The following is a 21,509-nucleotide window of genomic DNA, read 5'->3' as shown; positions in this document are numbered from 1 at the left end:
GGTCCTTGCTATGCTGTGGTAAGTAGCTTAGTTTATCCTGAGAGCACGGAGAAGCAAAATGAGCAGACTTGTATTTTGGAAAGATCACTCAACTGTAGAGAATGAATTGGCAGGGGCAGGACTATTTCAGTGCAGTCACTCAGCTGTGTCCGACTCTCTGATCCCATGGACTGCTGCACACCAGGCCTCCCTGTCCATCACCAATTCCCAGCGTTTACTCAAACTCATGTCCATTGAGTTGGTGATGCCATCCAACCATCTCTGTCATCCCGTTCTGCCTTCAATCTTTCCCAGCATCAGGGTCTTTTCAAATGAGTCAGTTCTTTGCATCAGGTGGCCAAAGTATTGGAGTGTCAGCTTCAACATCAGCCCTTCCAATGAATATTCAGGACTGATTTCTTTTAGGATGGACTACATACAGATTTGTAATAATATCTCAGGCAGAATATGAGGAAGACTTGAACTAGGGCACTGGAAGCTGGAGATTAAGACACGGATTTGAGAACATTTAAGGAGGCAGAATCTGTTGGGCTTGGCTCCCATTTGAAAAGAAAGAAAAGGTGTCAAGAATGTTTCCTGGGTGTCTGGCTAAGAGATAGATGTAATTAATCCGAGGTGTTACCTGCTAGCACAGGTGTGCAGAGTGCCCTGAGGGTTGCTTACATAGTTCCACCCATGCCTGGTGGGAAATGACACATGAGTCCAGAAATCACTCAGTCTAGGGATCATTTTCCTAAACAGAAGATGGGAGGACAAGAGGAGCTGAGGATCTAGAGGCGTTCCGCTTTTTATTTATTGCCCTCCTGGATCATCCCCGAAGTTCTTCCCTAAATTTCCCCCTGGGACGCTCCGGAAGCCCGGCTTCTTTCCGAGCCAGCGGAAGGGAAGCGCGGCCGGGCCACCAGAGGGCGCCAAGTGCGCCGGAGCCCGTGATGGCGGCGGCACGGGTGCTGCTACTCCTCTCCGGGCGCCCGGAGTCGGTGAGCTTCGCGCAGAGTGTGTGCGGCCTCCTGGGCGCCGGGTCGGGGCTCGGGCCGTGGCCCACGCACTGCGGCCTGAAGCGGGGACAGCTGGTCCTCTCGGACAAGCCTTTCCCAGGCGCGTCGGCCAGGCTTCCGCTCCAGGTGGGGAGAGGGGGGGAGGCGATAGGGCGGCTGAAGGACCGAAGGAAGGGACCAGGAGAGGGTGGGAGCTGGAGGCGAGAGGCCGGGGCCGGTCACCTGCCTCGGGCTCCTCCAGTTCCTTGTCTCTTCTGCGATGTTAACCCCAGTGGCTCCCTCCCGCCAGCGACCCCCTTTCTGCCCTTTTGCGGCCCTGGACCAACAGCCCAGGGCTCCGGGCGTCGAGCTGCCCCCGAATGGTCGAGGTGTGGATCTGGGTGTGGCGGTCATTCTGCAGTCCAGCGATCAGACTGTCTTGTTGACGCGAAGGACAAGCACCCTCAACATTTCGCCCAACCTCTGGGTACCCCCAGGTGAGTGAACTGAGGACAAGGCCCAGTGTCCAGGAAAGAAATCTGCCTCTACCCTACAGCGCTTTTCCCAGTCTCAGAATGACAGAAGTAGGCCCAGAAGTGTGGTAGGTCCCAGAATCACAAGGGGCTACAACTGCACCTGTGTGCACTGGAGGAGGGGGCAAGCGTAAATAGTGAGTGGGGGTCCCTGGACAGGAACACTACCTTTCACCGACTGGTCCCACTGTTGTTGCAGGTGGGCATGTGGAACCTGATGAAGAGGTAACCAATCAACTGAGCCAAACTGCACCCTCTGCCAAAGGAGAGACCCTGTCTGGGATCACATGGGGTGTGGGCTGGGGGAAGGTCGAACACAGGACTTGTAGGGGCCAGGCATTGGCCTCTCTGACCTCCTATCCTCTCACCCCCAGCTGCTGGATGGGGGGCTTCGAGAGCTTTGGGAGGAGAGTGGACTCCAGCTGCCCCAGGGCCAGTTCTCCTGGGTCCCTCTGGGGTTATGGGAGGTGAGACAGGGGCCTGGGAGAGGTTCCTTCCTATCTAACCAAGAGCACTTAATAACTACTAACCCCCCAAAGCCCACAGAACAGCCTTACTCGCCTTGACCACTGGGGAACTGATGGAGTGTGGGTGGTTTGGAGTCCCCAATCCCATGACTCCTACCCACGTCCCTCCTACACCATTTATACTCTCCCCTTCCTCAGCTGCATTTCCAAAGTCTTAAAAAGGGACAGGAAGTTCTCTTTTTTTTTTCTTCTTAGTCTGCCTACCCCCCTAAGCTGAGCTGGGGTCTCCCCAAATACCATCACATCGTTCTCTACCTGCTTGTCATCTCCCAGGAGTCACAGCAGCAGCTCCAGGTAGGGCTGGCAGTAGAGGAAGGAAATGGGGCTGAGGAGGCCCAGACAGACTGGTTCTAACGATGACTAAGGTGGGGGAAAAGTCAGAGATAACCATGAAATACAATAGCCTCTCCTCTGCCCCTGCTCCAAGTCTCTCCATTCCACCTGTGATGGAGAACAGGTCTGAGAGGCCATGACTAAAGGATCAACATGTCTGGCCTCAGGCCCGGATTCAGCCGAATGCAGGAGAGGTGAGTGCCTTCACATGGCTGGGACCAGACATAGCAGCTGCAGTGGCTGCCACAGAGGATGGGACAGAGACCCCCAAACATCTTCCCCAGGACCTACCATCTTCTGTCCCGTGAGTAGGAACTTCTCCCTGTCCCTCCAACACATAGACATTGAGAAGTTCACCTTCTGTCTCCTCCTCAGGGGAAGATATGTGTTGTGGGGGAGATTTAGGGAGGGAATTGGTCAACTGATAATGAAGAGCCCACATAGCTCAAAGACACTGCCTATGATACTCCTAAGGGCTCCTGTCTAACAGGCTGCCTGGGTTTCAGTCCCACACTCTCACTGGGGCAAGTCATTTTACCCTCCTTTCTGTAAAATGAGGTTAATCCCCCCACCCACCCCTCTCCTGTGGTTGTTGGGAGGATCATATGACCTAATGGATATGGAAGTGGGGCTAAGCCACAAGGCACAGCCCAGACAGGAGCTGTCATTCTGCAGTGCAGTGGAACTAAAAGAGAATGGAGGAGTCCAGCCTCTGGCCTTGCCCACATCCACCCTACTGCGGACAACCCCAGCCACGGCAGACAGCAGAGAGAGGGTCAGCACTGGCACCAAGTTTGCCCTCATGCTCTGGCTGCAACATCTGGGCAAGTAAGGATGAGGAAGGACATAAGGGCTCCACGGTGTTGGGGTGAAGCGGCCAGTGTGCTTATGGGCTTGGGGCAAAGAAAGGAAGAAAGAACTACTGCCCTGGCAAGTCCTCAGTGTAACACTCGGAGCTTACTTGGACCCAGGGCCAGCAAGGGAAGAACAGAGTGTGGACCTCCCTCCCCACCTTCCCACACTAGGGATCTGGAAAGCCGAGTGCTTAATCACCTCCCCAGCCCACCTCCGTGACACTCACAGAACATTCACAACCTTTATTATGGGTAAGAACTTTGCTACAACTGTGAAAATAAAAAGTAAAATTACAACATAGATCCTGGGCCCCAGAGGAGCCTGAAAAGGGAGACAGGAGAGAGCACAAGGATGCTCCCACCTCCCAGGAAAGGTGCAGAATGAACCAGACCTAACCCCAGGGCCACCAGCCTTTAGAAGCTCAGGCCCCAGGCTGGTCAGCGTAAGCAACGTTGTGAACTTAAATATATAAATAGAGACCCAGGCAGTCAGCCAGGCCCTTCTCCCAAACGCCTGGGGATCCGGGCTAAGGCCTTATCTCCTCCTCAGTCATACTGGGCAGTAGGAGGCAAGGAAGGTCATCTTTGGAATATTTTGGTTTTTCTTGTTTACGCACAAAAAATCTGCAACCCAAAATAGAATTCTCCGTCCATGTGTCTGCCTATCTCAGTCACTCCACCTGTCTGTTTGGCCAAAGAAAACGGAATGGACACAAAGAGATGATGGATGCGGGGAAGGAGCAGAGCCGGCTGTGGGGGCTGGGAAGAGGGCGTCTGGGGGACATGAGAAAAGCCCCCTCCCCACGAGGCCCCAGACAGTCAAGGCTGAGGACTACTCAGCCCTTTCCCCAACTCACATCCCATCCCATCTGCCTCCCACTGCCTAGGTTAACAGACCCAAAGGAATGTGCTGGATGTCAAAGAACGTTTCCAAAAACAGACCCCAGATGTCCTTAAAAAGAGGTTAAATATTAACCCTTTGGGTGCTAGCCTCGTCAGGCAGAGATAAGGCCAAAAAACCGGTGTCCATGAAGGTATTTCTGGCCTTTGACCAAAGCTCCCCTGCCCCCGCCCCAAGGGGTCAGAGCGACCAGGAGTCTAGACTCCACAGCATACTTGTTCAGTGTTGGGAGACTCAGTCCAGGGAAATGATGTCTGACCGACAGCCAGTCAAAGAGGGACCTGAGGGCAGGGGTCCTCCATGCCCTTCCCTTAAGGTCCCCCCAGGGGCCACAATGCTACTAACACGGCCAGGAGGGGGTGCCGGCGTGGCGCTGCGGTGAGAGCTCCCCAACGTGGGGGTGAGCGGGCCCAGGAAGTGGGAAGGGGTCCCTCGGTACTGGAAGAAGTGGCCCAGGGCATCCTGTTCATCTAGTGAGGTGATGACGGAGGGACCATAGTGCTGGGAAGAAGCAAGAGTGCGGTGTAAGATTTTATCCGGACCTTCCTTACCCACCTCCCTCATCTCACAGATCAACCCCTCAGAATCCCGAAGAGTTCTCTGAGAAGCAGGAGAGCTCTCCTCTGACTCCTTCCCCCACACCCCAGCCCTCTTCCCTGCCCTGAGACAGCCCCACCAGCTTGGCCCTGTGGGCGTCTGAAATGTGTGGAATGTCCGGCTGGGGCAGCCACGGCACTCAAGTGCACGTGGGTTGGGGGCAGGGTGGGGGGTGAGCAGCCAAGAGCAGAACTACACCAAAAACTAGAGACAAACAGTAACAGGACAGAGGAAGACGCGGGTGAGAATCTGAGGAAGTCCCAGGCAGGGCCTTCGAGGGAAATAAACTGCCCGTACCGCCCCGCCCTTCATGAAGAAGCCGATTTAGGTCTCTCAGGAAAATTGAGGGGCCCCGTCAGTGCCTAGAGAAGAGGCTTCAGAGATCTGAGGCGGAGAAGGGACCACTTACCTGACTCTCAGTCTGAAGGAAAGAAAATAAATCTAAACCTGGTAGGAAAAGAAAAATTAAAATCAACCTCCTATCTAAACACTTCATCACACACAACACACAAACTCAAAGAAGTTCCCTGGATTGTAGCCCTTTGCAAAACAAGCCAAAACACTTTGAAGAGGAGCAAGGGTTCTGAACTGGTTTGGGGGAGGACGTGGCAGGCCAGGGCCCCATGCTGTGATCCATGTCATACCTTGGATATCAGCCCCGAGGGGGAAGGCGGGTGGGTACTCGTGTAGTGGGAGACTGGACAGGAAATCCCCGCCCAGCGTGCCCATAGCAGGGCTCCGCAGCACCGAAGATGGCTGGTGACCAGATGTCAGGACTCTGTGGGGAAAGAGATGGAATCAGGTGCCCTCACCCAGTTCAGCATCCCAAGTCCCCTCTCTGCCCAGGCTTTGCCCATTCCTGATTTTTCCCTCTGTGCCCTGTGCTGTAGATTCAGCCTGTTTCTTCATACCCTTTGCTTCCAGGTAGAGCCGGGATGGCAGCTGAGGTGACAGGACGGTGCTTCTTCGTCGGGGGGAGGTCCTCCTCATCTGATGAGCTTTCTACTGTCAAGTCAATAACTTCAACCTTCTTCTTACTCTCCGATGGATTGCCCTCTTGGACTGGGCTATACTGGAGGCCTGTGGGCGGTAAGAAGACTGTGTCTCAGAGAAGAAGCCACACAAGATTTAGCTCAACTGGGGGACAAGGGGTCACTCACCATCCAGCCCATACCCTGGCGGGGGGCAAACCTCAGATGCCTCCTTCTTGGGTTTCATTGGGCACCAGGATCCATCTTCCATGAACTGGATCTCATCACAATCCGAGCAGGAATTAAGAATCTCCATGAATAAACTGGGGGAGAGGAAAGATGGGAATTCCCGTGGCTGGGAGGTGGCTGGAACAGTGGCCACGGAGTTCTGGGACTCACCTTCCCCTTCCTGAACCTGTTTCCTCATCTGTAAATTAGGGCTGTTATCCACCTTCCTGACCTCTCCGGGTTGTTGGAATCAAAGTAATGTGTACAAAGAAAGTGAAAGTGAAGTTGCTCAGTCGTGTCTGACTCTTTGCGACCCCATGGACTATAAAGTCCATGGAATTCTCCAGGCCAGAATACTGGAGTGGGTAACCTTTCCCTTCTCCAGGGGATCTTCCAAACCCAGGGATCAAACCCAGGTCTCCCACATTGCAGGCGGATTGTTTACCAGCTCAGCCACAAGGGAAGCCCAAGAATACTGGAGTGGGAAGCCTATCCCTTCTCCAGGGGATCTTCCCAACCCAGGAATTGAACCGGGGTCTCCTGCACTGCAGGCAGATTCTTTACCAACTGAGCTATGAGGGAAGCACAAGGTATATAAAAGAACTGTGAAAACTTTAAATGCTAAGTTTTAAAATAAATACATGCTAAAAAATCTGTTTCGTGTGGTACTAGGGACAAGACAGAAGGAGCAGAGAGAGGTACAGAACACTACGAAAGCGTCAGTCGCTCAGTCGTGTCCTACTCTCTGTGACCCCGTGGACTGTAGCCCACCAGGCTCCTCTGTCCATGGGATTTCCCAGGCAAGAATACTGGGGTGGGTAGCCAGCCATTCCCTTCTCCAGGGGATCTCCTCGACCAGGGATTGAACCCGGGTGTCCTGCATTGCAGGCAGATTCTTTACCACTGAGCCACCAGGAAAGCCCTCTATACAGAACTCTGCTGCTGCTATAAACCACCTCAAAAAAGGCACTGGGAACAAGAACCATAACAGAGGATCTGGAAGAGAGTTAAGACTCGCTAGATCAGCACATCCAGGCCCTCAAAAGAACCTGACTGCTATGTACAGTAAGAGGTCAGGTAATTGTTCTATTAACAGTTCGTATACTTGGCTCTGCCACTTATTTACAGTATAACTTTGAGCAAGATACTGCATCTTTCTAGGCTTCAGCTTCCCTCACCTATAATGACAGTACCCATCTCACAGGGTTATTGGCATCTCACAGGTTTCAATGAGATAAGGCATGCAAAGTTCTCAGCACAATGTGTAGTGAGTCCTCAATGTGGGAAGATAGATAATATTTATATAAAACAGACAGGTAAGCGGGTTCAAGGGAGGGGAAGTAAGTTATAGATATGGATTTATACATAGGAGGGGGGCAGTCCTAGCAGATATCCTCAGTAAAAGGAAGGTGAATGCAGAATGGTCCTACCCATCAATGATAAGAGATTCATAGGGAGCTTTCTTGTCACACACAGGACATGTCCACGTTGGCTTCTTCTCGTTCATCTGTAGATAAAGGGCAGCATCGAAGCTCTGCAGGTGGGCGCAGGTGAGGGCGCGGCAAGGGACAGTCAAGCGCATCTTCCCCAGCTGAGGAGAGACAAGTTCTCTGGTCAGAGTCCCCATATCCCAGAAAGCTTTATGCCAACCTCCCTACGAACCCTCATCTGCGTCCAGAAGTTCATCCCACCTCTCCTCCCCCTTCTCCTCTCCCTGGTACCCACCGGGCACATGAGTGACACCCGGAGACTCGTAGTAGCCACCTCACTGTCCGGGTCAGCGGTCAACTTCTCCTTGACTGAAACAAGAGCGGGGCCAGAGCCACGGGGTCAGCAAGGCTGGAGAGCGGCCCAGGAGATGCTGAAGCCAGAAGCAAATGGCCCTGGCTGAGAGGCAGCTGGGGAGAGAGCCTTTGGGAGCCTATGGGATAGCATATGGGGGTGGCTTGGGACCTGCATTATGAAGGCTAAGTGGGGGAAGGGGACCTGCCAGTCCCTAAAGATGCTTAATCTTTAGCATCTTTGGCAGAGACGACCTAGAAGGAATTGAAGCATCGCCAAGACAGCTGGAGTAGACGATACTTAAGACTCTTTCTAGGGACTTCCCTGGTGGTCAGTGGTTAATACTTCATTTTTCCATTGCAAGGGGCACAGGTTCAATCCCTGGTCAAGGAACTAAACCTGCATGCCATAAATAAATTAAAATTTTAAGTTTAAAAAAGACTCTTTCTGGTCTGGAGAACCGATATTCCAACAGTTAGGGTCTGTGAGGTACAAAGCAGATGTATAACTGGGAATGCAAGAGTGTCACTCACCGCCTGGAGTGGCCCCACTTTTCAACCACAAAGACTGGTAAGAGGGGTACCGCAAGGGTTTTAGGGTTCATGTAAAACGTAACAAGGTAAGCTGGCACAAGAAGGGTATAAGTTTAACTATAAAGGCCAGAGGGCCAGGAAAAACTGGATCTGGCTCGAGGGAAGAGGGGCAAGATGTTACTCACTCAGTGCCCGGGAGTGGTCTGGGTTCCGGATGCCCTTTGCTCTGAGTTTTTGTAGCAGGGTCCCTGCCGTCAGCTGCCTCACCAGGTACACGGACAAGGAGTAATTCTACTTGGAGGTGGGGGAAACAATTAGCCTCTGCATTGCACACCACCACTACGGCCATCTCTACTTTGTCACACAAGGGCCAGAGGCAGCAGGTTGAGGGAAAGAGACCCACAAAGAGATGGATGTTTCCCCAGCCCAAGACACTTGGTGGTCCCCTCTCATTCCCTGCAGGCTTCTCCAGGCTCCCTGCCTCAACCACGCTCACCCGTCCAAACTCAGACGACCAGTTGACCACGATGGTGTTGGGAACAGTGGCCGAGAGACGAGCCAGGGGTGTGATGTTGATGGGGCGGCTGGGTCTCTTGGGCTCAGCCCCGTTCTTGGTAGGGGGAAGGTAACCCTGGAGGAGGAAGGGGCAGACTGGTCAACACATCTTGTCTTAGGTTACTCGCTTTCTGGAGAAAAGGTCAGCTCACTCTCTGACCAAGGAGATGGGGGCCCATTCAGTGACTCAAAAAACTGGGGCACTATATAGGGTTGGGAGTGAGGTTCATTCCTGGGGGAAAAGGAGAGCTTATTCACTGACCAAAGATAAAGGAACCTGCTCACTGCCTTCTTAAAAAGGAGGAGTAGGGATACCTGATTTCTTCTAACCCTCAACTCTAGGATCATCACTTCTGAGAATCTTCTCTGAGGCTTTGGGTTGAACTAATATTCCTCCTGATGCTGGGAAAGACTGAAGGCAAAAGGAGAAAAGGGCAGCAGAGGATGAGACGGTTGGATGGCAACACTGACTCAATGGACATGAACCTGGGTGAACTCCGGGAGATGGTGAAGGACACAGAGGACTGCCATGCTGCAGTCCCTGGGGTCGCGAAGAGTTGGACACAACTTAGCGACTGAACAACAACAATGTCCCTCCTCTGGGTTCTAAGATAACTTTTGTTCAGCCCTATCCTAGTTCTCGCTAGACTGTATCGGTTCAGGCAGTAAACTGAGCACCTACCATGTGTGAGGCACTGTGCTAGGCACATCTCTTTCATAACAGATGTGTAGCTAACATTGAAGAACTGAAACAAGGAAAGGGTGACTGTCAGAAGAAGAAGAGCATTTACCGGCAGGGGACAGAGTTTCCCGTTGACCTTGACAAAGAGGTTGGGGGGGAAGTAATCTTCCTGGGGGCAGCTGGTCTCACAGAGACAGAACCTGGTAACAGATAAGAGAAGATGAAAGTGTGGGAGGCAGTTTTTGGAATAAAATCTGACAAAGAGAGGTAGGCAATCTCAGAAAATCAGTCAAGGGTATCTGTAGCCTTTAGCTTTCAAACAAGAACTCCAGGGCTAGGGCGGGTGTGACGGAGCAGGGGTGTCTCCTAATAGGAGCACTCACACCCTCACTTCGTTCCCACCCTCAGTGGGAGTCCTGCTGGGAGACAGCATCAACTCACCTTAACTGCACCTGTATGGTATAATCGCATTTGGCTCCTGGCAGAACCTCTCTGAAACAGGGAGGGAGAAGGAGAGATGTCAGTATGTGGCCCCTGGCGGGTAGCGCAGGGGTGAACAGAAAAACAGAGAGTTAAATGTCCAGGGGATAGAGATGAGACACACAAGAGAATGAGGGACAGAGCAGGTGCAAGAGGATGGTGAGAAGTGGGGCAAAAAAGAAAAGAAGAAAGTCAGAGAGCGGAGTCTCAGGGTAACCAGCCAAGGATGAGGCAGGAGGACTCAAAGAGACAAACCTGGAAGTAAGAATCTGCTGCACTTGCTGGGGGGTGAGGGCAAAGGTGAAGTGCGCTTCCTCGAACCGCTGGCTAGAAGTGGATGCTGAGGACACAAAGGGGCAGTTATTCCCAAGCCCATGCCCAGGGGGCCACAGAAGTGGCCCCTATTCCAGTGTGCTGAGCCCACAGGACGAAAGCCTAAGAAAGGCTTGAGGAAGAGGCAGGGAGGCCAGGAAGACCCAGGGACCACAAAGAGCCATACCGAGGGTGGTGGGCCGGATGAGCTCCCCGTAGATTTCATAGAAGGGCAATGGTTTCATGGTAACGTCAGGGTGCACAGGCTGGGGCAGAGTAGGGTGTATGTCCACTTCACGCTTGGGGCCCAGCAGGGTGCCAGGGGCCAAGAGGGCCGGGGGGATGGGAGCCAGAGGACCAGGAGAGCCTACAGGAGGGGTTCCAGGGGGCAAGGAGAGCAGAGAAAGATCAGAGGGCCCCAGGGTCTTGCGGGGAAAGCGTCGGCGGTAAAGCTCTTTGATCTTCATCTGGACACTGGGGGCACAGCTGGACTTGAGGAGGTGTAGGGCCTTGGCCAGGAGCTCGTGCTTCCGTCCACTCTTGTTCCGGCCAGCAAAGCCGAGGAGCACCTGGAGCTCAGACACCCGGAAACTCATCACCATGTGCTGTGGAGATCAGAGAAGCTTGAGGATCCTACCTTGCACAGGCCTGTCCTGACGGAGACACTGGGGCTGAGCTATCAGGTGGGCAATGCGCTTTCCCTCCAGCACTGATCTGAAAGATGCTTTACAGCCAGTGGATTACGGCCAAACTGCCTACCTAGCCAAAAGGACATCTAAGTCCCATCCTAGCAACCCTCAGGTCACCTCTATACTACCCCCCAGGCTTGAGCAATACTGTCTCCCCATCCCGTCAGTTGACCATACGGGGGCAGGGTGCATGCCACCCTACAGCACACCTCTGTGTCCACTACAGCCTCCTCCCACCACCCTGCCTTGAGCCTGGACCCTCCTTTAAGCTGCTTATCTCCTCTCCTGCTCTTTTGAAGACTCTCAGACCCATCCTGGCCTCCTGGAAAGAGGACAGGAGACGGGGAGGAGGGGAAGAAGAGGATTCGGGCCAGACAGCCCCACAGGGAAGAAAGGGGCCAGGTGGTTGGAGGACTGTGCCTCAAAATCAACTCCTTTCCACACCTCAATCTACCTCAGCTATTTTCCCCAAGCTTTTGTGGCCAGGTCAGGGTTCAATGCTCATAACTTCCCAAACCTTTCCTTGGTGTTATTTACATAACCACTCACCCCTCAGTCCTATTTTTTCTGGGAGAGAAACAGGAGCAAAACTTGGGGTGAGAGGTTAACAGTGAATTGTGGAATCCAGGTATGCTTCCTGTTTACATGTTTACTCCATCTGCCAGGAATTAATAACCTGCTTCTCTCCTACCCAGAGAAAGTGATTCTTCCCTTCCTCCACAGGGGTGGAAGAAACAAGGGGAAAGCTCTAAAGAGAGTCCCTGGAAGAACAGGGAGGTGATCAGCCCCTGAGCCAGACTGCAGAACTGCACACTCTCCTAGGAAGCTGGAACCAGTGACTAGACCTCAGGCCTTCCCATGACTCTGGTTCCATTTCAAAAGGCAGAATAAAGCCAGGAGGCAAGGGGGTGAACCCCATGGTTTTTAAAGGTTCTGCAAGATGGTTATTTATCCTCAAGATTCTGGTAGTGGTAAGCTCTCCGCTTAAAGAACTCACTTCTGTGAATCTCCAGGAGACCCTGCCACGGGCTAATCTTGCTACTCATCTGCAATTCTTATGGAGGCATTATGGCTTTGGGCCCCTTTTGAGGAATATAATTAAAACTTGCTCCTCTACCTTTATCCTCAGTCTTATCTCCTCGGTCCTGTCTTTATTTCTCCATTAGCTTTGTCAAGAAATTCTTTTCAATCCCATAGTCTAACACTTCTCTCTCTCTGCCCAGAGATACCGACTCACTAAGGCAGGACCTTTCTCTCAGCCTCCAGGATGCTTCTGCCCCACCCCTTCGATCTATCCCCGTACAGCCCCGCCCCCTTGATCTCAGCCACCTACTGGTACTTCCCAAGGCTCAGATCCCAACAGCAGCCCCAAAGTCTCTATCCTCTCAGCGTCTTTCCCCCAGGAGCCTCCCGGTAATCGGACCCCCAGCCCCATTCCCATCATCTGCCCCCTACTGTCACCTCTCTAGGCCTCGATCGACTCGCCCGCTTTGCCTCTACAGCAGCTTTTCCTCCCCGCCCTACCCTTACATCTGCCCCTACTACCAAATTCGACTTCTACCCCGCGTCCCCGCCCCCTGAGCCTCGGCCCCCAACAGCTGCAATTCCCCTCGGCCCCACCCCTACATCTGCCCCGCGGCCCCGCCCCCGGAGCCCCGCGCAGCCCCTTCCTCGCCCACAGCCACTTCTCTCCATCCCCAGCAGCCAGTCCCCACCACGTCTCCGGCCCCCACCCGAGCCCTCAGCACCCAGTCTCGGTCGCTTCCCAGACTCGGCGTACAGCCCGGCTCAGTCCAGATGGGGATGGGGGAGGGGGCCGGTACCTTTAATTCGCCCAGCTCCGCCATCTTGAGACATCGCAGGCGCCCGAGCCCGAGCCGGAGCTCAGGCCCAGGGACCGGCGCACAACTCTCCACCCCAGCGCCGGCCGCAAATGCCGCCTGCTCCGCCCCGTCCGGCCCCCTACACCTCCCCTTCCCGGCCCCGCCCGCCCGGTTTCGGACGAACCCCGGCCTCAGCCCCTCCCTCCACAGCCGGACCCAGCCGCTGCACGTCTTTGGCCGCGGTGCCAGACCCGTAGACCCGGAGGGAGTGTGCCGCCCGAAGGATCGCGGGGTCCCTGGTGGCATGGGAGAGGAGGTGAACCCGAAGTACCTGGGGGAGGGAGGCCTTGCCACGCCGGAGTCGGGAAGGGATGAGCTTTGAGAAAGCCAAAGATACTTGGGATATGGAGGGAAAAGTCTCGAGAAGGGCTTAATCTCAGAGAAATGGGGGAGGGGGAGCAAACCCCCTCGTCTCCCTATCTACAAGTTTAACCAGCCAAATTCAAGAGTTCCACCAACTCGGGAAATGGGTGAGACCTGATCCATTTTAGGGACGCTAAGGAGTCGTGAATAGTTTATTTCAAGACGGCTATTCTCAATTCTTCACCACCACCCCCCCCCCACCGGTTACATTGTATTTCATGGTCCCGCGGCAGGGCTCAAATTCGCCAGCAAAAAAGTTTCGTGCGGAGAGTGGGACTTACCAGCACAGTTGCAGGGAGCGGGGAGGGGACTCGGGACGCTCAGAGGGTGGGCTGGGGCGATTGGGGGGGAGGGGGCCCGGCGCTGCTCCCAAGGTCTGCACGGCTGGAGGTCGGTCCGGCAGCTGGACGTTGCAGCCGCAGCTCCGCCCGGGCGGGAGCTCAGCCCGGCCCAGTGCTAGGGTTGGGGCCGCCCCCTCCTGGATGAGCCCGCCAGGACAGCGGAGAAGTGGGGAGGGGCGGAGTCTGAGACTGGAGAGGGCGGGACTCTGAGCCTGCGGAGGAGAAATTAACTCCTCCAGGGAGTGGATGGGAGAGACGTTCTTTGATTTCACCATTCTCACTACTGTTCTGACTCCCTGGCAAGCAAACCCTTCTGTGTGTTTTGAGTGGAAGTAGGTTGCAAATAAGACGGTGTGGACCAGAAATCCGATCGCTTAAAGAGGTAGCTACTTACAGTGAGTCTCTCCCTACGGGAAAGAAAACATGAGCTGCTAAAATCCGAAGTGTACCTAAACCCTACTTCCACCTGTGGTCCCCTACTCCCTACCTCAAATACAGACTGTCACCAGAGATTTAAGAGCTTTAATGTAGTTGAAGGTGAATGGAGGGGAGGTTTTCTCACCGAGAAAGGGCAATTTTTCTGCCTCTCTCTGAACTGCCTACTCTCCTTCCTCCAAAGCCATAGACCTCAACTAAGCTAATCACTCGCAGACAGTTCCCTTGAAAATACCAACTTGAGAGCAGTTTACCCAAACTAGGTATTGGAAAAATACACAGCATTTTGTACTTGGTTGGGACCTAAGTGATAATGTCATTTCTTCAATAAACATTTGATTACTGTTCAAAGATTGTTAGGTGGTGAGGACATAAAATCCTTGCAGGAGTTTCCAGTCTAGCAGCAGCCAGATGGTTAAACCAATAATTGGCATACAGAAAGAATACTTTAGTAAATAATATGAATAATCCTCTTATTTTGCTTAATTTCAATATAACCCTTCCCATGAGACCCCAAAACTGTAAGATTGAAGGTGCCAGCCTACCAACACCCCCCGGTACCTGCTGAACTGGACCATGCCCAACTACTTTGGGTTTTGTCCCTAGGGAGGATGTCTACCCTCTCCAGACATTCAGGTTCTTTCCTTGCTGCTCTGCTGCCAGCAGTAGTGGAAACTCAAGCTCAAATATTTGGTTCTAAATCCCAGCTGCTCCCTCCAACACTTCAGCCTTCATCAGGCCCTGAGCTCATTTTTTTGTTAAGTCCTCTGTATCAAAGGAGGAGAAGAGGACAACAGGGGATGAGATGGTTGGATGGAATCACCGACTCAATGGACATGAGTTTGAGCAAGCACCAGGAGATGGTGCAGGACATGGAAACCTGGCCTGCTGAGGTCCATGGGGTCACAAAGAGTTGGATAGGACTGAGCAACTGAACAACAGCAACAAATCAAAAGTTACTATGGACTAGTTTATATCATCTAGAATTTTCAGTGGTTTCAGGGGAAGGAGAATAGGAAAGATTAAAAAAAGAGAGATGGGGGAAGTCTTTTTGAAAGTCTTTGATGGGTATGTTCATCATCTTGGTGTGATGTTTTTATGGGTGTATGTGCTGTGCTTAGTCGCTCAGTTGTGTCCAACTCTTTAGGACCCCATGGACTATAGCCCACCAGGCTCCTCTGTCTATGGGGGTTCTCTAGGCAAGAATACTGGAGTGGGTTGCCATGCCCTCCAGGGGATCTTCCCAACCCAGGGATCAAACCCAGGTCTCCCGAATTGCAGGTAGATTCTTTACTGTCTGAGCCACCAGGGAAGCCCAAGAATACTGGAGTGGGTAGCCTATCCCTTCTCCAGGGGATCCTCCTGACCCAGGAATCGAACTGGGGTCTCCAGCATTGCAGGCGAATTCATTACTGGCTGAGCTACCAGGGAAGCCCCTTATGGGTATATAAATATGTCAAAATTGATCAAACTGTACACTTTACATGCAGCTTCTTGTATGTCAGTTATACCTCAATAAAGCTGTAAAAATATAAAGGAAAAAAGGCTACCTCACCTTGATTGCTAGTAATTTTTTTTTTTTACTGATCTAAAGATAATGTTTTTTTTTTTTTAAGGTAACAGCAACATCAAAAGGACATCTCAAAAGAAGTAGAGATAAATGGAGACATGAGAAGAAGGAAGGGAGAACTGAAAATGTCCAAGAGTAGGGAAAAGAGCAATAGAAAAGAGCTGGGGTTTAAGATTCTCATCTTGGAATTTCCTTTGGTCCTGGGGCTTCTTTCTTTCCTGGTATCTCTGTCATGAACCTCCAGTTTCCCACCTAATTTAGTCTTGAAATATCTGTCTCTCTTGGGCCTTCTGTCTTATATAGATAGGTTTGAGTCCTGGGTCTTTATGTGTGCTAGGACACTTCTATTTTTTGGGTCACAGGTCTTCAAGACAAGGTTTTTTAATCCCATCCTGGGTCTTTGGCCTTCTGTCTCACTGAGACTTGAGTCTTCTATCCAACTCCAGTCTAGACCCTTGGACCTTTTGTTGGTTTTGGATCATCTCACAGGGCGGCCTAGCATAAGGAACAGCTCTGCAATGCTTATTTTGATAGCTGACACTCTGCAGCTACTGGAAGGGGTTAGGAGGCGCTTTTACAAACACGCAAAAGAGCACACACACACACGCACAAAAAAATATGCAAGGAGAGAGAATTGCATGAAATCAAAGAGGGGGAGACATAGTCTCAAGAAATACTCAAAAGTGAATAGAAAGGCAAAAGAGAAGAACCAAGAGAACAGAGATGAATGCTGAAACTGAAAACCACAAAGAACAGAGACACTGGGGCACACAAAGCATGGAGGGAAAAAAGAGAAAATGGCCACCAAAGAAAGGCACAAAGAATATGTAGAAAAGAGAAACATGCAAGATAAAGAGTAGAAACAGCAGAAGGGTAGCCAGTATCAGAAAAGGTGAAATGTCAAACCAACAAGGGGAACGGGTGACAGTTCAAAGAGAAAAAGAAGAGAGGCAGGCATAACAAGAAATGAGCACAAGGCACATATAACTCAAGAGGCTCAAAGAAAACAGTGAAAGAAGAGCTAGATCTAGCAGAGCAAGGAGAATCAGATTGCTAGTAATTTAATAAAGGCGGGATCTCCTATAATAGTTAATTTGAATCCCCAAGAAAAAGAGGAAACGCTCTTCCAAGGAGGAGCTGCTCAGCAATGGACTTGAAGAGGTTGCTGGTAGTGTTGCAGGGACAAGTCAATTCTGACTCCATGTTGGAACTGTTTCTTTGACTTGCTTTCTGTTGTTTTTGTTATTATAATCATACATAAAGCCCTACTTCAGAGAATTCTGCCCCTTACCTCACTGTTAAGGGAAAGTGCCTTTGTTCATAACCCTGTCCCCCTGTGAATTGCAGGAAGAAAGAAATTAACACATCCCCTTGCCTGAGGCTTGCCATTCTAGGAGATATTTGCAAGATTAATGGCCTTTTTTTTACTTTGTTTCCTCACCTACCACCACCCCCCATCTCTGATCCATAAGAACCTGGTATCCAGACCCAGGACAAGATGGTTATTTTGAGATGTTGCCATCTTCTGGATCAACCAGCTTTCCAAATAAAATTCCTTGCCTCCATGTCTTGTCTCAGAGTCCTTGGCCCGTCATGTGGGAGAGTGAACTTGGACTCCGTAACAGTAGCAAGAGCAGCAGCTCCAAGAAAATGTTCCAAAAGCTATCCCAAGGAGATTAGAGTGGACATTTCCCTGATGGGGCATAACTCATGGAGATATTCCCCAACCCATCCCCTATATCTCAAGAAAAACAAATTCACAAGGGGAGAAAAAAAAAAGTTCATTGCCGTTTTAAGTTCTAGCATCCCTATAGGATAACATAGAACTAGGAACCAGGGCTCCTGGGTCTGATCTTGCCTGCAAGCTCTCTCTATCCCCAGTGCCTGGCACTTAATAGACCCTCTTCACATCAGTGTAATAAAGTTATGTGACCAGACAAAGGAGGTGAACTGCACATCAGAACCAAGTTTCAGATCGAAGGCATTCAAAAACATGGTCTGGGGTTCAAACTCCATCAGGGCTCACCAAGCTTCACCTTCTCTCATGTGTACACCCCATCTGGAGAAGGAGAGAGAAGTGAAGCAGGAATAGTTAAGTCCCTACTGAAGTTCTACTAAAGAGACAGTCCAGGAGGCAAGACAGGAACATTAAGACTAGGGTTACTTTGAGAAAGAAAGATTTATTTATGAAATCAAGGAAAATTTGAGGGCTTGAGTTGTTGGGGTAACAGTTTATGGGGTTGTATAAAGGGAAACTGCTTAGGAAGACCCATGGCTGGAGAAGTTTCTACTTCTGTGTTTTAACATCATTGATCATTCTCACAGCTCAGCCATCCTGGGATCAGCTTCCAGGAACCCCAGAGGAACCCAAAGGCGTGACTTCCATTACCAGAACTGTTTCCTGACTTGAACTTAGCAAAATGATCTCCCAGTCTCTGGACCTTTCTCTCAGCAGTCTCTTCATTCTTCCCACCCCACACTGCATATACAATAAGGAATGTAATATTCCTTTTCTATTCTGTGGTAACTGGAAGGGCAGGAAGGAAAAGAAGTTCTGTTCCCCTTAATAGAAATGACTTTGACCTTCTGATGCTCTTCTGGCAACTGCACGCTTCTTTTTCCCATCAATTCCTCCTCTCTTCATTCTCCCAAGCTTAAAGCAGTCCTGTGCCCATCCGCATAAACCCTGAAACTGACCTCATTTTCTCTAGGACCTAATCTACATAGCTGCCCTTTTCCTGGCCAAACCCTGGAGACAGGCTCTGCAGCCCTGCATGGCCCCTTGTCTTCCACGACAGCCCCTCCCCACCCTTCTCTCAACCCAGTCAGTCTCTTTACTGCCAAACCGCTGCTGCCTGACCCAGCGTAACCCAGCAGGGGGCGGGCTGAGAGAAGGAATTGGGAGGGATCAATGTGGGGGCCACCGAACCGCAGTTCCAGATATTTGAGTAACTGACCGCCTCCCTCTCACCTAGCAGTCTGACTGGTGGAGGGGTGGGAAGGGGCGGAGACCCAGGGAAAGTGACCCAGAGATACATTTTTATCAGTCTGAGGACAGAACTGGAGGGAAGAAGCGAAAGCTGAGTATCCTTTCATCCCTTTTCCAGGAATCAGACTTTTCAACCCTCTTTGCACCTGGGGCAAAGAACAGTGACTTCATGAGACCAGGTACCTCAAATCTAGACACCTAGTTTAACATATGATAGAATATTTTAGACTGTACATACTGAAGAAAATCTAGGCCTCTAGATCTCTTCTTAAAAAAGATGGTGAACTGAGGAGTCCCAAAGTAGAGAGAAAGATTAGAGCTGTTCAGTCAGTAAGAAACAGATGTTAGAGAAAGGAGTGTCGATATCCATTTTTACAGAAGGCTGTTTTTCCAACTGTGAGAATGCTGTTTTCCAAACTGGGTCTTGACTCATTAGTGGATGTAACCAATATGTTTTGATGGAATATAGAATAGAATAGAAATAATAAGGGTAAATATTATTTCAGGTATGTACACACAGGATGTAAAATGTATTTCTTACTTTGGATCATAATCAAAGTTTGAAAGCAGCTAATTTACAGGGCCATTTGTGATCAAAAAAGAATGAAAAGATTCCTTTCCCATGCCCCCTTTAGAAGAAACAATGACACCCAACACCATCCTGCCTCCCACTTTATTCTCCATAGAGCTGGCTTCCACCCACACCTCCTCTGATCTCACCCATGCTGATTCCAGGGTCCAGGTTTTCAGATCTGGGGTCCATAATGTCAGGTGAAGCTCCACCCACACCACCCCCAGTGGCCAATCCACCACCCACCACAGCTTGATGGAGCCTCTGCCAACCAGGATGCTCTGTTCCCTGAAAGAGGAAATTCAAAGATGAAATGCACACACTTCTATACCCTCAGTCTCTTCCAACCCATGCCAAGAAGCTAATGATCCTCACCTATCCGGACAGGAGAAGATAGCCAGCTCCCTGGGGGTCAGGAGAAAGAGAGAGGATGACTACACTTTGAATGAGGGTGGGGAAGGAAGGAGATTCCGGAATCTGCAGAATCCCACTCTAGGAAACAACTATGAGTCGCTGGCCCACCATCACTCATCTTTCACTGGCTTCTCTCCACCCCAGACCCTAGGAAAGTCACTCAACTCCTCTTTCCCATCTCTTACCCCGTAAGTCAGGCCCCTTCAGTCTATCTGCTCGCTGACTCCTGACTCCACCCAGCAATTCCCCATATCATGTCTTCTCAAGTGACCTCACCTCAGACAGTCCATGCCCCCACAAGATATGTCCCACTCTATCTCCCTAGTGTCAGCTATCACCTGGGGCAAAAGGAGACTCCAATTCCTATGCTTAAGCCCCCTTTCTCCCAAGCTCCTTCCCTCATCAACCTGAGCCCATAACTCACAACAGAGAGATCCCATATTCTTTAGGGCATGGGTTGCCTCACTCCTGTATGCTGAGGATTCGCAGGAGGATATTATACACATCCTGTTCCATGTAGCCCTGTAGGTAGCAGGAAAGAAACAAAAGGAGATGAACAGAACATCAAAGGGAGAGTTTCTGCGGTAGAATGCAACTTACTATGTGCCCTCACTTAGTAGTACTTCTCCATGGCTGTTTCCTAATCTTTACAAGGAAGATAATGACATCGACTTTTCAGGACTGCTGTGAGGGTTACGGCAGAGCAAAGCACCAGGTACAAAACTAAGGGTTCGATTCTTTGTAGTTATTGTTGTTCCTAATAAAGGAGCAAGCCACCCACCTCTTCTTCCTTGGTGAGGGATAAGCTGGCTCGGGAGGAAACTGAAAGGGTATGTTCTGTGTACCAAGTTGCTTCAGTCGTGTCTGACTCTTGTGACCCCATGAACTGTAGCCCACCAGGCTCCTCTGTCCATGGGATTCTCCAGGCAAGAATACTGGAGTGGGGTGCCATATCCTCCTCCACGGGATCTTCCCAACCCAAGGGTCAAGCCCTCATTTCTTACATCTCCTGCATTGGCAGGCAGGTTCTTTACCACTAGCACCACCTGGGAAACTCCCCAAGAAAGGGCATAGGGACAGGAAAAAGCCTTTCAGTCAGGGAATTGGAAAGGAGGAGCAAACACCTCTTCCCTTCACATTCACACTCTTGATCTGCCTCATGAGGTCCAGAAACTTGATACTGGAACATTTAAAGTCCAGCTTTCTGAGAGATGACATCTTTGCAGTTAAGAGAAGAGGCGCCAAATGCAATGCCCCCTGGCCAGCTCTCTGCCTCTACCTCCCCCCAGGCTCACCTGAGCAGCATTCAGCAGATGGTTCCTATAGGTAGAGATGATCTCTTCATGGTTCTTCTGGGAATCCTAGGAGTGAGCATCAGTGGGAGGTCATGTGACTCACCCTCCTCCCCCAAGCATGAGGAACAACAAAGGGAAGTGGTCGGCAGCGGCAGGTGGGCTCCCTTGGCCCCTGAGCGCCTCAGCCTAGACCACTGCCTGGCTGGGCCTCTGGATCCCCAGAATCTCTCCCACAAATACATCACTGCCACTCTGCACGCTCCTCTCTAGCAGTGCCCATCTCGCGAGGACCAAACATACCTGCAGCTGTAGAGCAAGGCGAGCATTATCTCCCCGAACAGCTAGAACCTCCTCTGAAAGCTGCTCCAGCTTCTTCAACAATTCCTTGATCTGAGGCCAAAAGGAAATGAAGGGAATCAATGAGGCCCCGGTCATTTCCCACCCTAGGACCACTCAAAGTCAAAGTCAGTTGCCATTTATTGGGTATTTAATATCTGCCATGTGCTTTTACACACATTCTCTCATTTAATCCTCAAAACAACTCTTCTGTTCTAAGAAAAAAAATACTTCTCCAAGGGAAGTATTATCATTCATGTTTTGTAGATAAGGAGCCAGAGTTAAGTAATTTGTCAAAATCACACAGCTGATAAGTGATGAAATCAAGATTTGATTTTGAATCAAGATTTCTCTGAAT

The 21,509-nt window shown here is 51.0% G+C and overlaps 3 protein-coding genes and 1 long non-coding RNA gene across 7 annotated transcripts in view; 2 read left to right on the top strand and 2 right to left on the bottom strand.

Annotated features, from left to right (window-relative positions):
* The first annotated feature begins 900 nt into the window (after positions 1 to 900).
* Positions 901 to 6,216, top strand: NUDT17 (nudix hydrolase 17). Its single transcript, XM_040230854.1, has 8 exons — positions 901 to 1,124; positions 1,288 to 1,474; positions 1,710 to 1,735; positions 1,885 to 1,977; positions 2,233 to 2,331; positions 2,538 to 2,674; positions 3,046 to 3,198; positions 5,647 to 6,216. Exons 1-8 carry the CDS (start codon positions 933 to 935, stop codon positions 5,648 to 5,650), a joined length of 891 nt encoding a protein of 296 aa, XP_040086788.1. The 5' UTR covers positions 901 to 932; the 3' UTR covers positions 5,651 to 6,216.
* PIAS3 (protein inhibitor of activated STAT 3) lies at positions 3,453 to 13,662 on the bottom strand. 2 transcript variants are annotated; one of them, XM_040230853.1, is made up of 14 exons: positions 13,482 to 13,662; positions 10,453 to 10,870; positions 10,209 to 10,293; positions 9,915 to 9,965; positions 9,583 to 9,673; positions 8,733 to 8,867; positions 8,422 to 8,527; positions 7,647 to 7,720; positions 7,352 to 7,512; positions 5,883 to 6,016; positions 5,634 to 5,802; positions 5,367 to 5,500; positions 5,132 to 5,169; positions 3,453 to 4,626 (listed from the first exon to the last, which is right to left on the bottom strand). In XM_040230853.1, the coding sequence occupies exons 2-14, from the start codon at positions 10,865 to 10,867 to the stop codon at positions 4,360 to 4,362; spliced, it is 1,860 nt and encodes a 619-aa protein (XP_040086787.1). In that variant the 5' UTR covers positions 10,868 to 10,870; positions 13,482 to 13,662; the 3' UTR covers positions 3,453 to 4,359. The 2 variants fall into 2 exon arrangements, with proteins under 2 accessions (XP_040086787.1, XP_040086786.1); XM_040230852.1 differs by lacking the exon at positions 13,482 to 13,662 and adding an exon at positions 12,778 to 12,891.
* LOC120855968 overlaps positions 13,002 to 21,509 on the top strand; it is a 15,262-nt gene continuing 6,754 nt past the window's right edge. Inside the window, exons 1-2 of the long non-coding RNA XR_005719348.1 lie at positions 13,002 to 13,093; positions 18,654 to 18,714. This is a non-coding gene — a long non-coding RNA (uncharacterized LOC120855968). The remainder of the gene's footprint in view (positions 13,094 to 18,653; positions 18,715 to 21,509) is intronic.
* The window catches only part of ANKRD35 (ankyrin repeat domain 35), a 17,873-nt gene continuing 14,070 nt past the window's right edge, over positions 17,707 to 21,509 (bottom strand). Inside the window, exons 11-15 of one of the 3 annotated variants that reach the window (XR_005719347.1) lie at positions 21,116 to 21,205; positions 20,816 to 20,881; positions 19,945 to 20,042; positions 19,482 to 19,511; positions 17,707 to 19,394 (exon numbers count right to left, since the gene is read on the bottom strand). Coding sequence is in view for 2 of the 3 variants with exons in the window: in XM_040230851.1 (XP_040086785.1) it covers positions 19,983 to 20,042; positions 20,816 to 20,881; positions 21,116 to 21,205 (216 nt within the window). In the remaining variant the exon portion in view is untranslated. Of the gene's footprint in view, positions 19,512 to 19,944; positions 20,043 to 20,815; positions 20,882 to 21,115; positions 21,206 to 21,509 lie in introns of all 3 variants that reach the window. The other 2 variants (XM_040230851.1, XM_040230850.1) reach the window with 2 other exon arrangements.

This window comes from Oryx dammah, unplaced genomic scaffold (assembly GCF_014754425.2).
Source record: "Oryx dammah isolate SB20612 unplaced genomic scaffold, SCBI_Odam_1.1 HiC_scaffold_28, whole genome shotgun sequence".
NCBI lineage: Eukaryota > Metazoa > Chordata > Mammalia > Artiodactyla > Bovidae > Oryx > Oryx dammah.
Note: the sequence above shows the minus strand (reverse complement) of the source record. Positions and strands in the feature narration are given on the sequence as shown.

Coding starts and splice junctions, on each gene's coding strand:
- NUDT17 (XM_040230854.1), top strand. CDS start 933: ATGGCGGCGGCACGGGTGCTGCTACTCCTCTCCGGGCGCCCGGAGTCG. Junction 1,475..1,709: donor CAACCTCTGGGTACCCCCAG/GTGAGTGAACTG, acceptor CTGTTGTTGCAG/GTGGGCATGTGGAACCTGAT. Junction 2,675..3,045: donor GACCTACCATCTTCTGTCCC/GTGAGTAGGAAC, acceptor GTCATTCTGCAG/TGCAGTGGAACTAAAAGAGA.
- PIAS3 (XM_040230852.1), bottom strand. CDS start 12,801: ATGGCGGAGCTGGGCGAATTAAAG. Junction 10,871..12,777: donor CGGAGCTGGGCGAATTAAAG/GTACCGGCCCCC, acceptor TGATCTCCACAG/CACATGGTGATGAGTTTCCG. Junction 8,528..8,732: donor GGTCGTCTGAGTTTGGACGG/GTGAGCGTGGTT, acceptor ACCTCCAAGTAG/AATTACTCCTTGTCCGTGTA.